The following is a 17249-nucleotide window of genomic DNA, read 5'->3' on the forward strand; positions in this document are numbered from 1 at the left end:
AGCTACTCAGGGGGCTGAGGCAGGAGAATCACTTGAACCTGGGAGGCAGAGGTTGCAGTGAGCTGAGATCGCGCCATTGCACTCCAGCCTGGGCAACAGAGCAAGACTCCATCTCAAAAAATTATAATAATAATAATGTTACTCTTTTTTCAAGCATCTGCTTAATTTACACGTCTAAACAGTCTTTGCTAGACCTTTAGTGAATCAGTGTTTTATTCATTTTTACATACCTGACACATACAGAAATTTAATAAGGATGTTTGATGATTAAATGAATGATTTAATTAATAAACCAACTATTTATAAGAGTCTATTTAACTCTAAATTAGAAAATTCCACATGCAACTAGGTAAAGTGCATTCCAGTTGCTCATGTGTTACCTGAAATCTCTAGTTTCATTAAAAACCAGTTTACAAAGATTAAATTCAGAAATACATTTCATCTCTCCAAAATGAACTAGAGCTAGTTTTAAGAGAATAAATTTCAGCAATGGTAAGAGAAATAATACAATACAGAAATATTCAATTTCCTTAAAAACTGAAATTCCATTATCACTTTTTGATCCAGCCAGGCCAAGTAACAAACAAGAGAGATGTCAACAGTTCTGGAAATCAGCCTCCATTGGGGGCACCGTGGGATCTTTTCTAGCTAAGGCTGAGACTTGTTTGAAAATACAACACAGTTCAGAAGAAAACTTGGAAAGGGGTTATGCAAGGAATGGATGGACAGCTGCCGGCTGGTCCCAGTGGAAGTTATGCTGGAAGCTCCGGATCTGATATTCAACAGTTCTGCTGCCAAATGTACAGACAAGCTCCCAGGACAAGTCACCAATAGCAAACCCTTGGAGCTGGAGAGAAAGCAAATCCTGCCTTTTTGTCCTTCTTCTGGGGGCTGGGGGGAAGAATAGCTATGCTATATGCTAGAGGGGCAATAGAGACCAATGTGGATGGTGTGAGATAGGAAAGGATGGTCTAGGACAGCTTTGTGGGTGTGAAGGAGTTTGGCAAACAAGAGCAATGATTGTACATAAGCTGATTTCTCATACACACAGAGTCAATCCCCAAATCCTAAAAACTTCCTTTAAAACCACAGAATACTACAAACAGCTGACCATCAGGAGGCTGCCTTAAAGCTCAAGTATCTAGCAGGTGGGGACTTGTTTTCCAAGAGCTGGTTCAACAGGACAAACTGAGAATTGTGATCTCACTGGGGTGTGAACACCAGAATTCAAGCAGCAGATGGTGTGATTTAGTGGAAAGGCCATTGCACCAGGAGTTAGAGGCTGGGGACAGCGTCCCAGCTTCTCTCTTCCCCCAACAGCGTGACCTTGGACAAGTTGTTAACTTCTCTGAGCCTTTATTTCCTCAGCTATAAAATGCAGGAGGAGAAAACCAAAACCTCTCCTTATCTAACTTTTAAAACTGTTGTGAGAATCAATAGAGATAATATATGTGAAGGTTCTTCGAAAATTGAAAAGGATACATTTTTTCAACGCATCATTTTACAGCATCTTCTGTGAGCCAAGCATTGATCTGCATGCATTTCAAATATTAAACAAAGGTGACTCTTTGAGGTTGATACTATCACTATCCCTGTTTTAGAGAGAAGAGATGGGCACAGAGAAAGTAGACCCTTGCCCGTGGTAACACAGCTAAGGAACAGCAGGACAAGGATTTGATCCCAGGTACTCTGGCTCCTGAGTCTATGCTCTTAACGACTACAGTGTCTTGGCTTATCACACACAGCTTCAAATACTATGTATAAGCTTTTGCTTATATATAAATAATAATAATAATACCCCATCATGTAGAGTACTCTATATTTTTCCAGAAGGCCTTTCAGGTTCATTATCTTATTTAATTCTCTCATTAACCTTATGAGGTTATTATTCTTACATTCTATTGTATAGATGAGGAAACCATGGCTTAGACATCTGTTGACAATAAGACGTGTTTCAAATTATTTTTTCGGTAATGGAGAGAGCTATGCCGTGTCCAAACCACTCATACCCACCTATCTATCCCCTTCCATCTATGAACATGGGTTTTTGAAATGTAAGATCTCAACCAAAGACAAAGCATAAAGAAAATAAAACCAAGAAGAAAAACAAATGGGCACATAATACTGGCCAGACGTCCATATAGATAAACAGGGAAGCCTCCTACAAAGCATTATTTGCACAAAATATCTCCTCCACTAGTGGCTCCAATCTAGAGCCTAAAATTCTACCCTAAGATAGTCATTCATTTGACTGAACACTCTTCCAGTTAAAAAGTATCTTCAGAAGAATAGAACATTATCTTGTCCATCCCAATGTGAATTATTTCATAACATCATCCCGATTTGGCAGCTAGGTAAGAGCCAGCTCTAGCCTGAGCACAAAGTAATATGAAACATAAAAGGTCACAAGATGGGTTCAGAGCATGAGACAAGGAAGAAGGCACAGCCAAGCTGAGATTCTGAAAATGGGGCTTAGAAAAACAAGTGCTGTGGTTGAATCCAGAAATTCAAGGTGCACAGAGCACCAGGGGAAAGAAGGGTGCAAGCAAAACTCCAGCCAAAAAGAGGTAGAGGGGTCTCCCGGGATGTTCTTCCCTTCTGGGTTTCCAGAGTCTACCTCCCGGCACTGCCAACTGGTTTGTTCTCTGAAGAGCTGTGCCTGCATCGCTGTGAAGATGGTGGCTGTCATTACCGGAGAACACACGCACGATGGGAATCCCTGCCACAATGTGAGGAAGAGCAAGAGGAGAAAGAGCGGGCAGGGAGCCAGGAGCAGGGAGGGAAACTCTAGACGGTTACGTTTAAAAGGGTTTGTTCCACTGTCAAAACCCAAGAGCCAGCTTTAGAGAAGGAAGCCTGAAATGACAGGGAAGAGGCGGGATGTTATTAAGAAAGCTCTTTGGAAAGGAGGCTGAAATAAGGGAAGAGATGTTAGGCAAAAGGCAGGTGTGTCCATAAAAATCCGCCAGTGTACTGTGACGGACCAGGAATGCCTGGGGGATGCACAGAAACTAGGCTTTAGTGTTTCTCAAAGGCTCCTAAAGCCACCCTGATTCTCTAGGGCCAGGACAGCTCTTTAAATCCAAGCCATCAGAGCACTCGCCTATTCCTGATTCTCTCCAACGACTGGTATAGGACCCAATGACTGCCAAGCTTGTGAAACTGCAAAACTCACACCTTCTCCTCTCAAATGCCCATTCCCTTTCCTGGGCCCCATGCTCAGGAGAGACATCAACCTCTTCCCCTCCTGGAGCTGGGGGCCCCAGGCCAAGCTGGCATCAGCTCCCACTCAGGCTCAGGCTGTCGGGTGCTCAAACAAAGACATATTCGGACCCTCCCGCAGAGACAGGGGGCCTATTTCTGGGCCCAGAGGGAGCTGGCCTTAATCTGCTGCACAGTGAATGACAACAATGTTAAGAATGAAAATATGGTTTGGGGGGATAGTCCCCAGGAGCCCAACATTTTGGTATTTAAAGGAACTTTAATGAGCTTAAGAGGCTAATCTGGAGTTCAGGAGGGGGTGTTTTGTTTTGTTTCGAAAAGTCCTTTTAAAGATTCCTGAGGCTTGATAGGGAGGAGGCAATAGAATTGTGAGTCCAGGCGTGGCTGCTGTGCAACCGAAGGGGCAGGATGGAATTAGGAGAGGAAGCTGCTCCAAAGAGCTCTTCTCATCGCAGCAGTAGAACCTGGTGCTCAAGAGACGTAGGGTGTTTCTTTCCAGACTGGAGAAGTGTGATGTACAGAGAAGGAGCCAAGAGCTGAGAAAGAGTGACATGTTTACATCCCACCGAATGCTAACCAGGCTTCTGGCCAAATGACTTTCTCCTGGTTGATTGATGACAGCATCAGATTCAGGTACTTCTCTCACCCACCGAAACACACCCACCTGCAATAGCAGGACATAATAATCCAGCATCCACTAAGGTGCCAGCCACAGTCAGAAAGGTTTTTAGGGGCCCCTAAATGGTTGCCCAAAGAGTAATGGTCATGGGATCACACAAACCTGAGAGTTACACGACTCACCATCCATTTGCCTGAGGCCCACCCAACTGAGTGGGCACTTGACTATTATTTTGTGCATCTAAAAGGCTAATTAGGCCAGGTGCAGTAGTTCATGCCTATAATCCCTGCACTTTGGGAGGTTAAGGTGGGAGAATCACTTTGAGGTCAAAAGTTCAAGACCAGCCTGAGCAACATAGCAACACTCCGTCTCTACTAAATAAATAAATGGCTAATTAGAAAATCAAAAGTGCATTAACAGTCCACAAAAATAGTTTGGGCAAAAAATGAGGCAGTTGATGAAATGGAGTTTAAGAACATCTGATGGATGCTTGCAAGAGTCAAGTTAATAGAATTCCACAGGGTATAGGGGAGGAAGAAGGGGACAGAGGCAGATGTGAAGTCTAGATACAGCATGTGGTCCATTCCTAGCAAGGCTGGACACTTAAGATATTGTTAATACAGATGGAGTTTAACTGGATCTGTAGGATAAGGCAATCCAGTCCATAGTGCCCAGATAGCTCTCAGAGACAGGTCGCTCGATCTATCACTCTATTATACAACAATAATAATGAAACACAGATTGATCTATTGGTGTGAGGAGACACTGGAGGCCCAGAGAGTCAGAAAAGCCAGACATATTTGCTGTTATCCAAAAATAGGATCCCCAAACTGGAATCTTGAAAGGTTGGAAGACAGCAAACTCTTTCATGTGACTTCAGTTAGAGGACTAGGAAAAGCATGGTCCACTTTGTATTTTTAGTTGTTATGACATTATGGTGCAATAATGGGGAATCTGGCAATCGTTTCATTAAATTCTAGTTAATCTGTGCATGGCAGCAAGGCGACAAGCTCTGCAGATGACTGGCTGCCTTGTTTCCCCACTGTAAAGAACAGCACAGAGGTAGGCTTTCAAAATCCTTTTTTAACTACCCAGATGGGGCTATTTGTGATGGGACCAAGTATACCCACAGGGTAGGAAACCGACGGAGGGCCACAGTTTTCTTCCTTACATAACGTCTTCACTAACACTTCAGGGTTTCTGCCGCATTCCAGTTGCATCTGCTGTCTAATGCCAAAAGAAACTTAATCCCTATCCTAAGTCTCATTTTATTTATTTTCAGTAGTGTGAAAACAAACATGTAGCAAGATTACAGTGTTTACACCTCCTTTTTAGCCGATATAGCTCTAATCCTCCCGTTAATTAACACCAGGGCCATAGCAATTTTATTAATTTCATCTTGGTTAAAAATATAGACAGATAATTGTGCTTTACTAAAATAACAATTTGACATTTGGGGGGTGTTCGCTTCATTTTAGCAAAATGGTTGACCAGATTTTATTTGATATATGACAAGGAGACACGAAGCTGCAGTTGACATGAGTCAGCGATAACGTAACTAAGTTTAGTTGTGATAAAATGACTAAAACACCTCACATCACACTAGTCAAAGGACACTAAGGAGGAAATGTTAATCCTATGGGGTACCAAGCCAGAGTCTCTCTTTCAGAAAACAGGCCCTTCTAAAGGGACCCGAAGGGGAAAAAGGCATCTTTTCTCTGTCCTCTCTGATATTTGCTCCAGAACCTTTTCTACACTCTGCTCTTAAAATTACCAACTTCCCCAAGTCAAATCTGAAAACGCCACTGGCAGTGACTGTCCTAACGTTCCTAAGAGACTTTTTAAGAGAAACATATAGATCATTCCTAAGAGGAAGTCTCAGGCATGTTGGAAATAGGGCTGGGCCCTCCCACATAGGAGACTTTCTGCTTCTATGCAGAGGGCGGGAGACACACACCTCACCCCATCCAGCCCCCAACTTTCTATCTCACCCTCTAAGTGGCTTATACAAGAACTTCTCTCTGAAGATGTGAAAGAGCATTTACAAATCCACGTCAGGAAAAAAATGTTTAAAAAAAGAAAGAAAATTGAAAAACACTGAAGTAGATCTAAAATTTCAGAATTAAGGCAGAAATGATTTTTAAATCTTTCTCTTGGGGATGTGATTGCATTTTTTCCTCATAATTCATTTTCCAGTGTTGTACAACTGTACTTAATAACCAAGATCATAACATTCAGTATTGGTTATTTTGAATCTGATAAAATTCAACAATGACATTTTGTAATATGCATTTATTCTAAAATGCTTTAGTAAATTTCTGATCATGAGTATTTTAAACCCTTGTCTATTTTCTCCCTCCTAAACACTATGACCCAAATAATTTCTTTGACTATAAAATAAATATCAGCTGATAATGAAATAACTGGAATTGTTCTCATTAGAGAAAAGTCCCTGCTCACTATCCCCAAAAACCTTCGCAGAATTAAAACGCAATAATGAAGACGCCTCCCTGAAACCAGTAACGGTCTTTTGATTAACAATTAGAAATAGGAAAAATGAAAGCAGAAAGCACGAGAACTATGAATGATCAAGAAAGTTATTGTCACTAAGGTCTGAATATCAAAAGCTACTTCCTAGCCAGGTAGATGTGCTATTTAAAACCAGACTGAATAAATAACTTTTAAAAATGTGTTCCATTTATGTAAGGATCAAAAGAATCCCATAAGCCTACTCTAAAAAGGAATGTTCATATCTAGTATTTTAATTCCCAGAATACTATTAATATCTACTCCTGCCACCTAATTTTATTTCAAAATTTTAAGCCTTAGATTCCAAGAAAGTCTTACCCAGGGACCAATACATATAAAAAGAGAAAACACCTCTGAGCAAGGAATGTTTCCAATCACCCTCTAAAATTAAAAAGAGAGAGAGAGAGATTAAGCGCCTGCACAAACACAGCCACAGCCCATGGATGGTGCTTGTGCCGAGCTAAACCCCCTGCAATTTAACACAGACACCAGTTTATTGCCTAGCTGTGTTTGATTTTTATATTCCTGAAATTTTGTTGTGCCAGGAGTGGGGCCAACAGAAGGTAAAGTAAAGCAAAACTGCAACAATTGCCTCTGTAATTTCATTCGAGGGCTCCTTTCATGAGTAACTGCATGCCCAATTTTGATCTCCAAGTAACGTCACAGTAATAAAACCAAACTAATTCCTACACACACACACACACACACCTCTTGATAAAATGCAGAATTAGTTCATTACTGATCCTAATAGATATCATTACCTAAGTCGCTTTCACCTCGGGGCTGCCCAGCAGCAGGTCCAAAGAAAGAAGCAGAGAAAGCTCTAAGTGTGACAGCCACTTTCCCCCTTTCAGTCCCTTTCTTTGGAAAATCGGTCTGCTCCAAAAGAAAGGGAAGAAAACATCCACTGGCTCTCTGAGGAAAGGCTTCCCAAGGCCTGTGATTTGCTGACATGTGGGGAGTTATGATGTTGTGAGAACAGCCCCGATGACAGCAATACTATCCCGCACTGCTCCTAGGATGTCCAGAGCAATCCGAGGGGTCGTGGTAAACTTCATACGTGAGGGCAGAGGGCCCTGCCTGACCCACAAAGCCAGGCACATGAGAGAAACAATAAAAACTTGATTTAACTGTGGTATCCCTTCCAGAAGGCTTAATTATCTATTGTATTACCACATTCCCATTATTCAGCAGTCTCTTCTGTCTCAGACTGAAGTCCAACTGCAGTATTTGTTTGGAACAAATTCAGGGAAAACTCCAAACTAACCAGAGCATAGAGGACTCAGTTAAATCGGGAACAACAGTTATGTAAATAGAAGTCCCATAGGCTGGAAAATATTTTGGTTGTTCGCTGACTTTCAGAAACATTGAAGACAGTTGAAGTCACTTTTAAAACATCTACACCTATGGATCCTCATGTTTTATATGACATGGTACAGCTCCATCAATTGTGTAAATGTTGTCATCCCACCAGACTAGCAATTTTTCCATGTTGACATGTCATAAACAACAAAGACAGCCTTCAGTTCTTAATTTCTATATGTTAATAAATCAGTGTTCTACACTCTCACCTTAAATGCTTAGTTTTTTGGGGTAATCAGAAGATAAATTATTCCTACTGTCATCACAGTATATGAGACAAATACTTAATAAAACATCCTGAAGTCTTCTGACGAACAGTTGTGTGTGCAAGACGCCACTGTCAATTCTATTCTTTTAATTAGAAAAACCTGGTGTTTGACACTGTGAAGGTGTGATAACTAGTTGAGAGAATGAAATTTTAACTTTTTAACTGGTTGCCTAACACCGTAGACAGACAGCTAATAAGTCAAATGCAAAACTGCCCAACAGCCAGAAATGCACATACAGATGGCTAAGATAAACTTGATAAACTTGCTTTGCTAATATTATGCTTATGGTTGTCACTGAAAACTGTGCATTCCCTATATATTCTTTCATTTAAGTATGTAGAAATAGTATTTGAATTTCATGAATTTTTGAAACCAAGGCACTGCCTGCATATTCGTTTTTTATTAAATGCTCCATAATTTACCATCAACGTTGTCTTGCCACTTAACTTTCACCTCATTTCCTTCCCATTTTCTTTGTTTGGGCCTCACATTTTTCAGAGATCCACCAAGGGAAAAAAAAAAAAAAGCAAAGCTATTTTTACAAATGTATTCTTTAAAGAGGAAAATGCTCTTTGTAATTGCTTCAGGACTATTGTCTAAAATTGAGCTCTATTCCCTCTGGAGGATAAATATCTGGTCATTCCAGAGAGCTTCTGTGCGATACCTAGTCCTGCACTCTAAATGGAAAAAGACTGTGAGAAATACCTGATGGCCAGGACAACACAGACAGAAAAACTGCTGCGCTGTAAGCCTCCTGAAGGCAGGCGCTGAGACTTCTTCTCATTGTCCCCTCCTCATCTAGCCTACTGTCTTGCGTATATGAGCTCCATAAAAGCTTACAGAATACACAAGTTGGTCCTGAGCCTTTTTTTTTTTTTTTTTACACACACACAAACAAAAATCCCTCTCCTTTTTCTCCTACAGGGACCACCATGCAAACTAAGACCATTAAGATTATCAAATATGTGAAAACCCTATTTTATTGGAAGAAGAATATGATTGGGATGGGGGATAGAGAAGAGAAAAAAAGAATTTTTAAAAGGAATAAATTAATCTAACAAGCAATTGATGGGCTAAGCACAGATCAGTACTGATATGGTGCCATGAGCTAAAGAGGACAAGAACTCGATTTTCTAAATCTGTGGTTCCAAAAATATTTTAAAATTAAAATTAAAATCCTTCACTGAAACGTCAGCACCTCTCTGAACAATGTAGCTCACATCCCTCTGTAAAGTCTTCTAGGTTCTGGCTAACAGCTGGCAAGTTGATCCCTGCAATTTTCCCTTTGCAGAAATAGCTTTGTGAGAAGAGAACTGACCCTCCTGGGTTAATCAGCCCAAACCGCGCCAAACCTGGAGGGCTGAAATGGAAGGGACATTGTTGTGTTAAGTACTTTACAACAACTGTTTCTTCTCCTCTTGACACAGCCTGACTTCCTTAAAGAAGATTTGACTGGCCAGACAGCTGTGTTGACCCTTAAGCCTTCTTTGATTCGTGATTTTTTTTTTAACAAACAGAATAGAAATTCACAACCCAAATCCTTTCCTAAGCTCCAATACTTGTGAATTTGCTAGTGTTGTGCCTGAAGTATGTGGACATTTCAGTAATCTATAAGCAGAAAGTTAAAGATTGAGTCTACACAATACCAAAATCTTTCCATGAAAAGCGAGAGAGAAAAAAGCGAGCAATCAGCCAGAAGCTTCATTCAAAGGTGATACTTGAAGTTGTGTCGGCAAAATCCATTTAACTACCTAAAAATTACACTTTTCACTCAGACACCATGTCAATAAACAGACAACCAGAATAGAGACAGGCATATCTTCTTTCAAAAATGTTAACCATAATGTCATTTCATAAGTGGTCATAAGGAGTTTTCACTTCTTTATATATTTGCATATTGTCAAACTCATCCAAATTGAAGCACATTTTTTTTAGTTCTAAAAAAAGCCAAGCTATTGTCTTTTCAAAACGACACACACAAAAAAAAGAAAATGCCTAGTACTCTCTCCACATGGGGGTAAAATTCAATCATTTTAGGGCAAAAAAGCAGAGTGGCAGAAGTAATTTTTTGTGTGGTCACAGGGTCCGATCACTGTCAATTTTTTAAACTTGCATAGCCCCAGACAACAGGAAAAGAAAATACTTCTGTTTATTCTCAGTGCTTTTTATTATACTGAGACTTCTCCCGCTCAGCCCCTTTCATTGTCTGTTTTTAATAACATGATAGAACTGCTTTTCACTCATGCTAACCCTCCTTTGATTATCCTCATGTAATGCTGTCCCTTTCATTCACCAGTGACAAATGCAGAATTCTGCGCCTGCACGCGCGCGTACACGCAGTCAACCCACACCAGTCCTAAAGCACAAAAACAGAGACCTCCGGATCAGCCACTCTTCTTCAGTCATTTCCAAAGCCCTGCGAAGCCAATACCCTTATTAATTAAACATTTCGCAAGGAAAGCCCGTTCCCTCTCTTTACATCTCCTACGCTCCTCCAGGCATGCCCGGAGAGAATAAGGAAGTTCTTCTACCTCCCACTTCCTGGCCTCATCCAGGCTTTGGTGTTAGAAAAATCTAGGTTCGAAACATTCACTTTCTTAAATGCCTGCCTCCCAGTTCTCCTGTAAACATCCCAGAACGTTCGTGTGGACAGGAGGGAACTGAACCCGCTCCGTGGCAGAAGAGCATATCCACACCTGAATAGGGCGGAGGCACAGGCTGAAGGAGAAGGCTTCAGTTCAGCCCCCAACTACTGTCCTAAAAGCCCCTGCGTCAGAGGGTTCTGGAGAAAAGAGCGAAGGCTACAGGCAAAGGGCGAACGGGCTGTGCGCTGAGCTCCGAGTGGCAGCAGCGCCATTTCCGAGCCCAAACTGTCCGGACTCCAGCGAACACACCCGATCTGAAAACGCTCACAGGACACAGGGGACAGACGCTGGGGGGTCAGTACAGTCTTCCCGCCCGGCACAAGAGCGAGACTGGCGCGGACACCTGCGTAAGAAGGGGTGGGAACCAGCAAGGAGACTTGGGGTCACTGGCAACCCGCATGGCACCCCGGTAAAAGGGAGAGACCAGCTTGGAGAGAGCAGGCCTGAGGGATCCCAAGGCTCACAAAGAGTGGCCTCTGGGAACAGCCGAGTCGGAGGAAGGGGCCTGGGAGGACTAGAAACTAGGCAAGTGGACCGTGGAGGAGACATGGCGCCCACTTCTGCGAGACTCGGCCCTCTTGCTCGCACCCGCACGGATCTCTCTCCCCTACCACCTTCCCGGGAAGGGTAAAGTGCAGGATGGACCGGAGGGAAGTTCTGCGTCGCTGGGCGTGCCTCTCGGGCCGTCCAGAAGAGGACTAGGGAAAGGGAGGACAGAGTCCTGGGCGCGCGCTGGTGCCGGTGCGTGGGGAGCGCTGCGGGGGCGCGGCCACTTACTTCTCGTAGTCATATTTGCAGTAGAGCTTCTTGTCCCGGTAGAAGCAGGTGGTCTCCAGGGGCTCTTTGCAGGAGGCGCACTGCACGCACTGCTCATGCCAGAAGCTGTCGTTGAGCCGCAGCAGAAATCTGTCCAAGATGACCCGCTGACAGCCCTCGCAGACAGACTTGGGGCTCACTGCTCTGCCTGTGGCCACAACAGACGTTCGCGAGTGAGCGGCCCGGGCGGGTCGACCCTGCCAAACCTGGCCGGGACCCGCTCCTGATCCCTTCACCCCATGGATTTTCCCAGCGGCCCCCATCCCAGGGAGCCCCTACTGAATCAACCAAGCTGAGATTCGGAAAAAATCAAACCAAGTGGCTTGTCTAATAAACGAGGACTAGGTGAGAAGGTTTAATTCCTAGCGGGAAAGGGCGCAGAAATCAATAATTGGCCTTTAATTATCAAACATACCCAGGTGCGCTCGCCAACCTGCGCACATCCTCTAAGATTAAATTACATACAAATTTATGCTATCAGGTTTATTACGTTGAAATTAATTATTAAATCACTATGCCTGTCTCTACTGTTTCTAAAACTGAGAATGCATAAGAACAATTTGGATTTTTTTCTTTGTTAAAACGCAGCTCTGTTCCATTTTTTGAGGGGAAACTTTAAATTTTCTCTTTTCTTCCTAAAAAGTCCGAGGGGTACAGAAAAATACTGTCTCGCTCCCAAGCAAACCTAACATTATTCAAACCGATGATCCCCAAACTGCTGCTTCTTGACTGGGGTGCAAATTGCACATGGGTTTTTCATAACTAAGAAGCGTCAAAATAGAGACAGGGGAAAAAATTAGGGGAAGCAGCAGGCCGCGGAGTGTCCCGGCCGGCATACCCAATACCAAGCGCGTTCGGCAGCCGGGTATGGGGGCGAAACGGGCCTCAAAGCGACTCCGCAAAGGCCGGGAATCCACTCTCTCCTACCCTTTGGGCTTTCTGTGTTTTGTTCCTTTAGACTGGGTGGGGGGGCGGAGAGGTGGTTCAGGGGGTGACGCTTGGCCACCTTGATTGGCATTTTTCACAGCTATTTAAAGAAGGCCTTGTCCTTCCAGTACTAACACTCTTGCGCTCCCCATTTCCAGCCTACGCTCTTCTCACTCTCCCCTTTCGAGGGGCCGGCTGCTTTGGGGAGCGGACGAGGAAGGTCAGGAGAAGCAGCGAGACAGATCTCAGTTTAACAATTCTATTTTCTTTCGGCAGGGTCTCAGCGTCCTGGGCTACGACCTGGCCGTTGAGAGCGAACGTGGGCCGGACGGAGGGCACTAGCGAAACGCGACACCCACTATATACACAAATCCGCACGCGCTGCCCGCCAGGGTACTGCCTGCTCTGGCCTCTGCTCTCCTCCCAGGCCGGGCCAGTACGAAAGTTCCCGAAAGGGGAGTTCGAAGAGGGGCGCTCAGTGCACGTGATTTCGTTTCCTCTGGGGTGTTGGGGGTGGGGAGATTCCTCCCCGGATACGTTTCCCCAGCAGAACTGTCCAGTCCTCCACATTTATCCCGCTCTAGCGGTTCCAAGTGAAAGGGCAAGAGGTTAAAATGACAGAACGAAAAATCCCCCCTGCTATAAAATTTAAAACACGGGATTCCCACACTTGAAAAGCTTCAAGGGCGGAGTGGGTGGGAGAGCCGTAACCAGAATCTCTGGCTTCAGCTCTGCAAGACCCGTGTGTGGACACTCTTCCGGGGTCTCTGACTCGCTGCTCCTCCGCGGTCGCCGCAAAGGAGTTGTAGGGTTGGGCTGGGGGGACCCACTGGACCAGGCATCCAGCTCCAGTTAATTAACGCCGAGGCGAGGGCCCTGCCGCGCGGTTTAATCCCCGCGCTGCGCTGCCCACCGGCCCGGAAAAGTCTCTCAGCTGTGCCCAAGGCTGAATGAAATTGGGGCTGGAGTTGGTGGGGGAGAGAAGCCGCCTCGAACTTGGACGCTCCGGGCCTTGGGTCTCCGATGCTATAGCCTCTGGGCCGCGAGAAGAGGGCGGCATTTATCAGACGTCGATTAGCTCCGAGATTGAAAATCCAGCCCTGGGTATTTTTAATCACTTGCCACTCAGACGCCTGCGAACTAGCTCGCCCGCCCCTCGCGGCTTTGGGGAATTCGGTGCCCGGTGCGTGAGGCCTGGGGTGGCTTGTTGGATTTATTTGGGTAGGGACGACCCACAAGGACTGATAGATAGCGATGGGGCTCAACTGAGTACAGGAAAGAGGGGCGCTAGTTCCCCTATAGCGCATCGGGTCCCAGAGAGCCGGGATCCAGAGCTCAGGGCCAAGCGGAAAGAGAGTGCGCCCGGGACGCACCGCCTGGACACTCACCCAGCAGCGAGGAGAAGGAGGCCGAGGTGTCGATCGCGCTCTGGAAGTTCTCCTCCATCTTTAGGCCGTCCAGCATGTTCGGGCCGGGCCGAGAGGACCTGTAGAGGAGAAGCGATGAGTCTGACGTCTGTGTCCGCTGGGACTTGGCGCCCGCAGCCACAGCACTCCTGGGAGGGAGTGTCCAGGGCGACCAGAATCAGCCTGGAGGGTCGAGTTCAGCCAAGAGAATGTAGAGTGGGAGGAGAGATCAGTCACAGCGAACTGCTCTGACTGATCTGATTTCACTCGAAGTCAACGGGTTTTGTACTTAGGCCTCCGCCCCCCAGCTGCGTTTCTCCTCCTGCCCCCCCCCACCCCCACCTTCATCCCTAGCCCCAGGTTTTCCATCCCGAGTCCGACTCCGCCCCAACCTATACGAAGGTGGGCCCTCGGGACGTCTCTGCAGGAACCCAGCTACTGGGATATCATGGGCAAGTGAAGAGTGGGTGCCCCCTCTCGCGCGACCCGGTCCAGGCAATCCTGGGCGCGAGGGGGCTTGCAATCCCGCGTCTCGGCCGCCCCATTGCGGCCCTCACCTGCCCGGGTCGAGGAGGGGCACCGTAAGGGACCCAGGGAGCGTCCCTCCCGCTTCTAGACTCCGGGCGCTGCGCTCTGCTCGGGGGCGCGCGGGAGCCGGTGTGCGGGGCGCGCAGGGAGGTCCTCCCGCCGGTCGGCCAGCGCAGGGAATGTCTGCAGAAGCGAAGAAGTCGCCTCGGGGAGGAGCCCCGGCTGGCCCGGCTCACTCTTGGATGCGTTTCAAATCAACTTTCAGAAACACGCCCGCCCGAGGCGCGGTCTAGGCACCGGCAGCCTTCCTTACCTGGCAGACGAGCTCTCCCAGACGCTGGAGCAGAGAGAAGTTGCGGGGCGCTGCGGGAAGCCCGGCCCGGGAAGGCGTCGCCCCGAGACTGCAGCCGGAGGAGCCGCCCTCAGCTCCGGAGCGCCGGGGAGGGAGCCGGAGCGAACGCCGGCCCCTGGCTCCGCTCCTCGGCGCGCCCGGGCCGGGCCGGGACTTGGTCGCGAGCGGCCGGCCTTCCCGGGACGTCCTGCCAGCCCGCGTCTCTGGCTCCTCGGCGGCCAGGAGGGAAGGCAGAGGCCCGGGGTCCTGGGTGCGAGTCGGCGCTGCTTCGCCGGGGCGGATCCTGCAGCTTCTGACAGGGGCTGCGACGCTGCGCGCGCGGCGGAGAGGGGGTGGGGTGCGCGGGGCGGGGGGCTGGCAGCGCGTCCCGTGGCGGGGCCGCGGTGCTCCCTTTCCCAGCCTGGCTTCGAGGCCACTTCATGGCCGCGGCCCGCTGCGCCCCTCCGCCTCTGGGAGGTCTCGGACACGCTAAGTTTCCTCCCCTCCAGGTGTAACTGTTACCTCGGAGATGTCTGGCCCAGTCGCCCCCCAGTGCCCCTCACCCCGACTGGGCCTTTGCGGAGATGTCCGCGCCTCCTAGACCGCGGTACGGACGCGGCAATTCCCCCCCAGCTCTCCGACTGCTGCCAGTGATAAGAGCGCTGCAATCCTTACCCAGACCCGGGAAAGCGCCGAGAAGCCGTTTGCACCAGTGGCTGTGGGCCCAGCAGCTCCGAGCTCCCCAAACCCCTCATCACCCCAGTGCTCTCGCAACCTCCCAACTTCCTTTAAGCTCGAACCACATTCACTGACGGGGTGTACAGAGGCCATGGGGCCCACGGCCTGAGAATCATGCTCCTGGGAGACGCTAGGTGGGATCTGCCCCCAGATGATGAACATGCAATGGCACTGAGCAGGAAATCAGGTAAAGGGACATTGTTAGCGGAACGAAGGATCTGGAGGGAAATGTGAATTCTCTGCACCTCCTAACTTTAATTTACAATGACAGATCTTTAGCCCCTCCGGGGGCAGGAATACGGTGGTATCCGTCTGTGTATCCCAGGGGATAAGCATGTTGCATGGCCCCAAGTGGATGCTCAATAAATACATCACAGTGCTGGCTAGCGTTGATCATTTATTTTGTGCCAGCTTTGGTTACATAGTCAAGTCATTTAATCTTTACAACAACCCCCATGAAGTGAAGACAACTGTTATCCCAATCTTACGAGGAAAATGGAAGGGAAATCACACAATCCAAGACCCATCATCTGAATACCCTGGGAAGGTTCAATTCAGTGTGATTCTCTGGGGCACCTTTGGTTCCTAAACTGAACTGAACTGAGATGAAATTGGCAGGCCATTTGACATGGTGAACTCAAGCAGAGGAGATGCCACATAGCTAGGGTTTTCTATTACCTCCTCCGAAGACGAGCCACTTCTTTATTTTTAAAGTAAAAGTGCTGGCAGCAACCTGCTCTAATGTGCTTAGGAGCAGCGACCCACTCGCCGTTCTAAGTGATTTCTGCCAGCAGGCACAAGCCAAACACTGAATATGACTCCAAAGAAACAAGAGGAAATGGCAAAGAAGCTAATATGTTCTATTTGAATGCTGCTTTACACTTAGGGCATTTCCACATACGTGATTTTGCTTGATCTTTACAGCAAACCTGTGAGGAAGGAAGAGCAAATAGTTTTATCCATTGTTTCAGATGAATCTTTGGGGCTTAGCACGGCTGGGAGATTTCCCTGATGTTACCCAGATGGCTAGTGGCATGTCTCCTAACACCTGACCTCTGTCCTTTCTGTCACCCCAGGTAGAGCAGGGTGTAAACAAAAAAAAAAAAAATACAAACTACAAGTATTCTTAGGATAATATGTGAAATAGAAGTTAAGCAAGAAAAAAATGGAGTAGGGCAGATACAACCATAGGAACATTTTTATTTAAATACCCAGCAGAGCTTTGATTTCATTAAAGGTCTTGAATATACAAAATATGTTTTCACTAGTGGTAAGACTGTTCTTTTTAGTGAATATCCTGAAAGAGGATAGATTCTCATTCGATCTAAAACCCAAATCTTTCAAACAATTCTTACATCCACCCACAAGGCAGCTCGATTAGTGTAGATCACGCAGGTTTTGGTGAGAATGTCTCCCCAGCCATTGGGCACTTCAGGATGGGGACGGTGCCTCAAAATCACATCATAAGTCATATCACCTTTAGTGCAGAGCCAGACACATATAATTGATTAACAAATACCATTTACTTGGCTGAGGGATGAATGGAGCTCTCACTATAGTCAGGAGGCACTGCTGACCAGGAATCAAAGGACCTCAGTCCCATTCCCAGCTTTGCCACTGAATTGGTCTGGCCCATCAGTTCACCTCTTTAGATATCAAAACCTTTCTGGAATGAAGGGGCTACATTATGTGATTGGTCAGGCCCTCACAGTCTAAAGCCTGTGAAATCAGACTGGCTTTGGCCAGTGGGGTAGGCAGTCGAACCAATAGATCCTTACGGGATGCTGGGCAATGGCTGCCTAGGTATAGCCCTGGCTAGTGTGTTTAAGTGATGTGTCTAAACCAATAAAGATACAA

At 46.7% G+C, this 17249-nt stretch overlaps 1 protein-coding gene across 1 annotated transcript in view; it reads right to left on the reverse strand.

Moving 5' to 3' along the window:
• LMX1A (LIM homeobox transcription factor 1 alpha) overlaps nt 1-14504 on the reverse strand; it is a 153106-nt gene extending 138602 nt beyond the window's left edge. The window contains exons 1-3 of the mRNA XM_021676183.2: nt 14353-14504; nt 13778-13875; nt 11424-11610 (exon numbers count right to left, since the gene is read on the reverse strand). Of these exons, the coding sequence (XP_021531858.1) occupies nt 11424-11610; nt 13778-13853 (263 nt within the window). The 5' untranslated portion in view covers nt 13854-13875; nt 14353-14504. The remainder of the gene's footprint in view (nt 1-11423; nt 11611-13777; nt 13876-14352) is intronic.
• Nucleotides 14505-17249: the final 2745 nt, after the last annotated feature.

The sequence above is a fragment of the Aotus nancymaae genome, unplaced genomic scaffold (genome assembly GCF_030222135.1).
Source record: "Aotus nancymaae isolate 86718 unplaced genomic scaffold, 86718_ANA_hifiasm-v0.15.2.pri h1tg000108l, whole genome shotgun sequence".
Lineage (NCBI taxonomy): Eukaryota > Metazoa > Chordata > Mammalia > Primates > Aotidae > Aotus > Aotus nancymaae.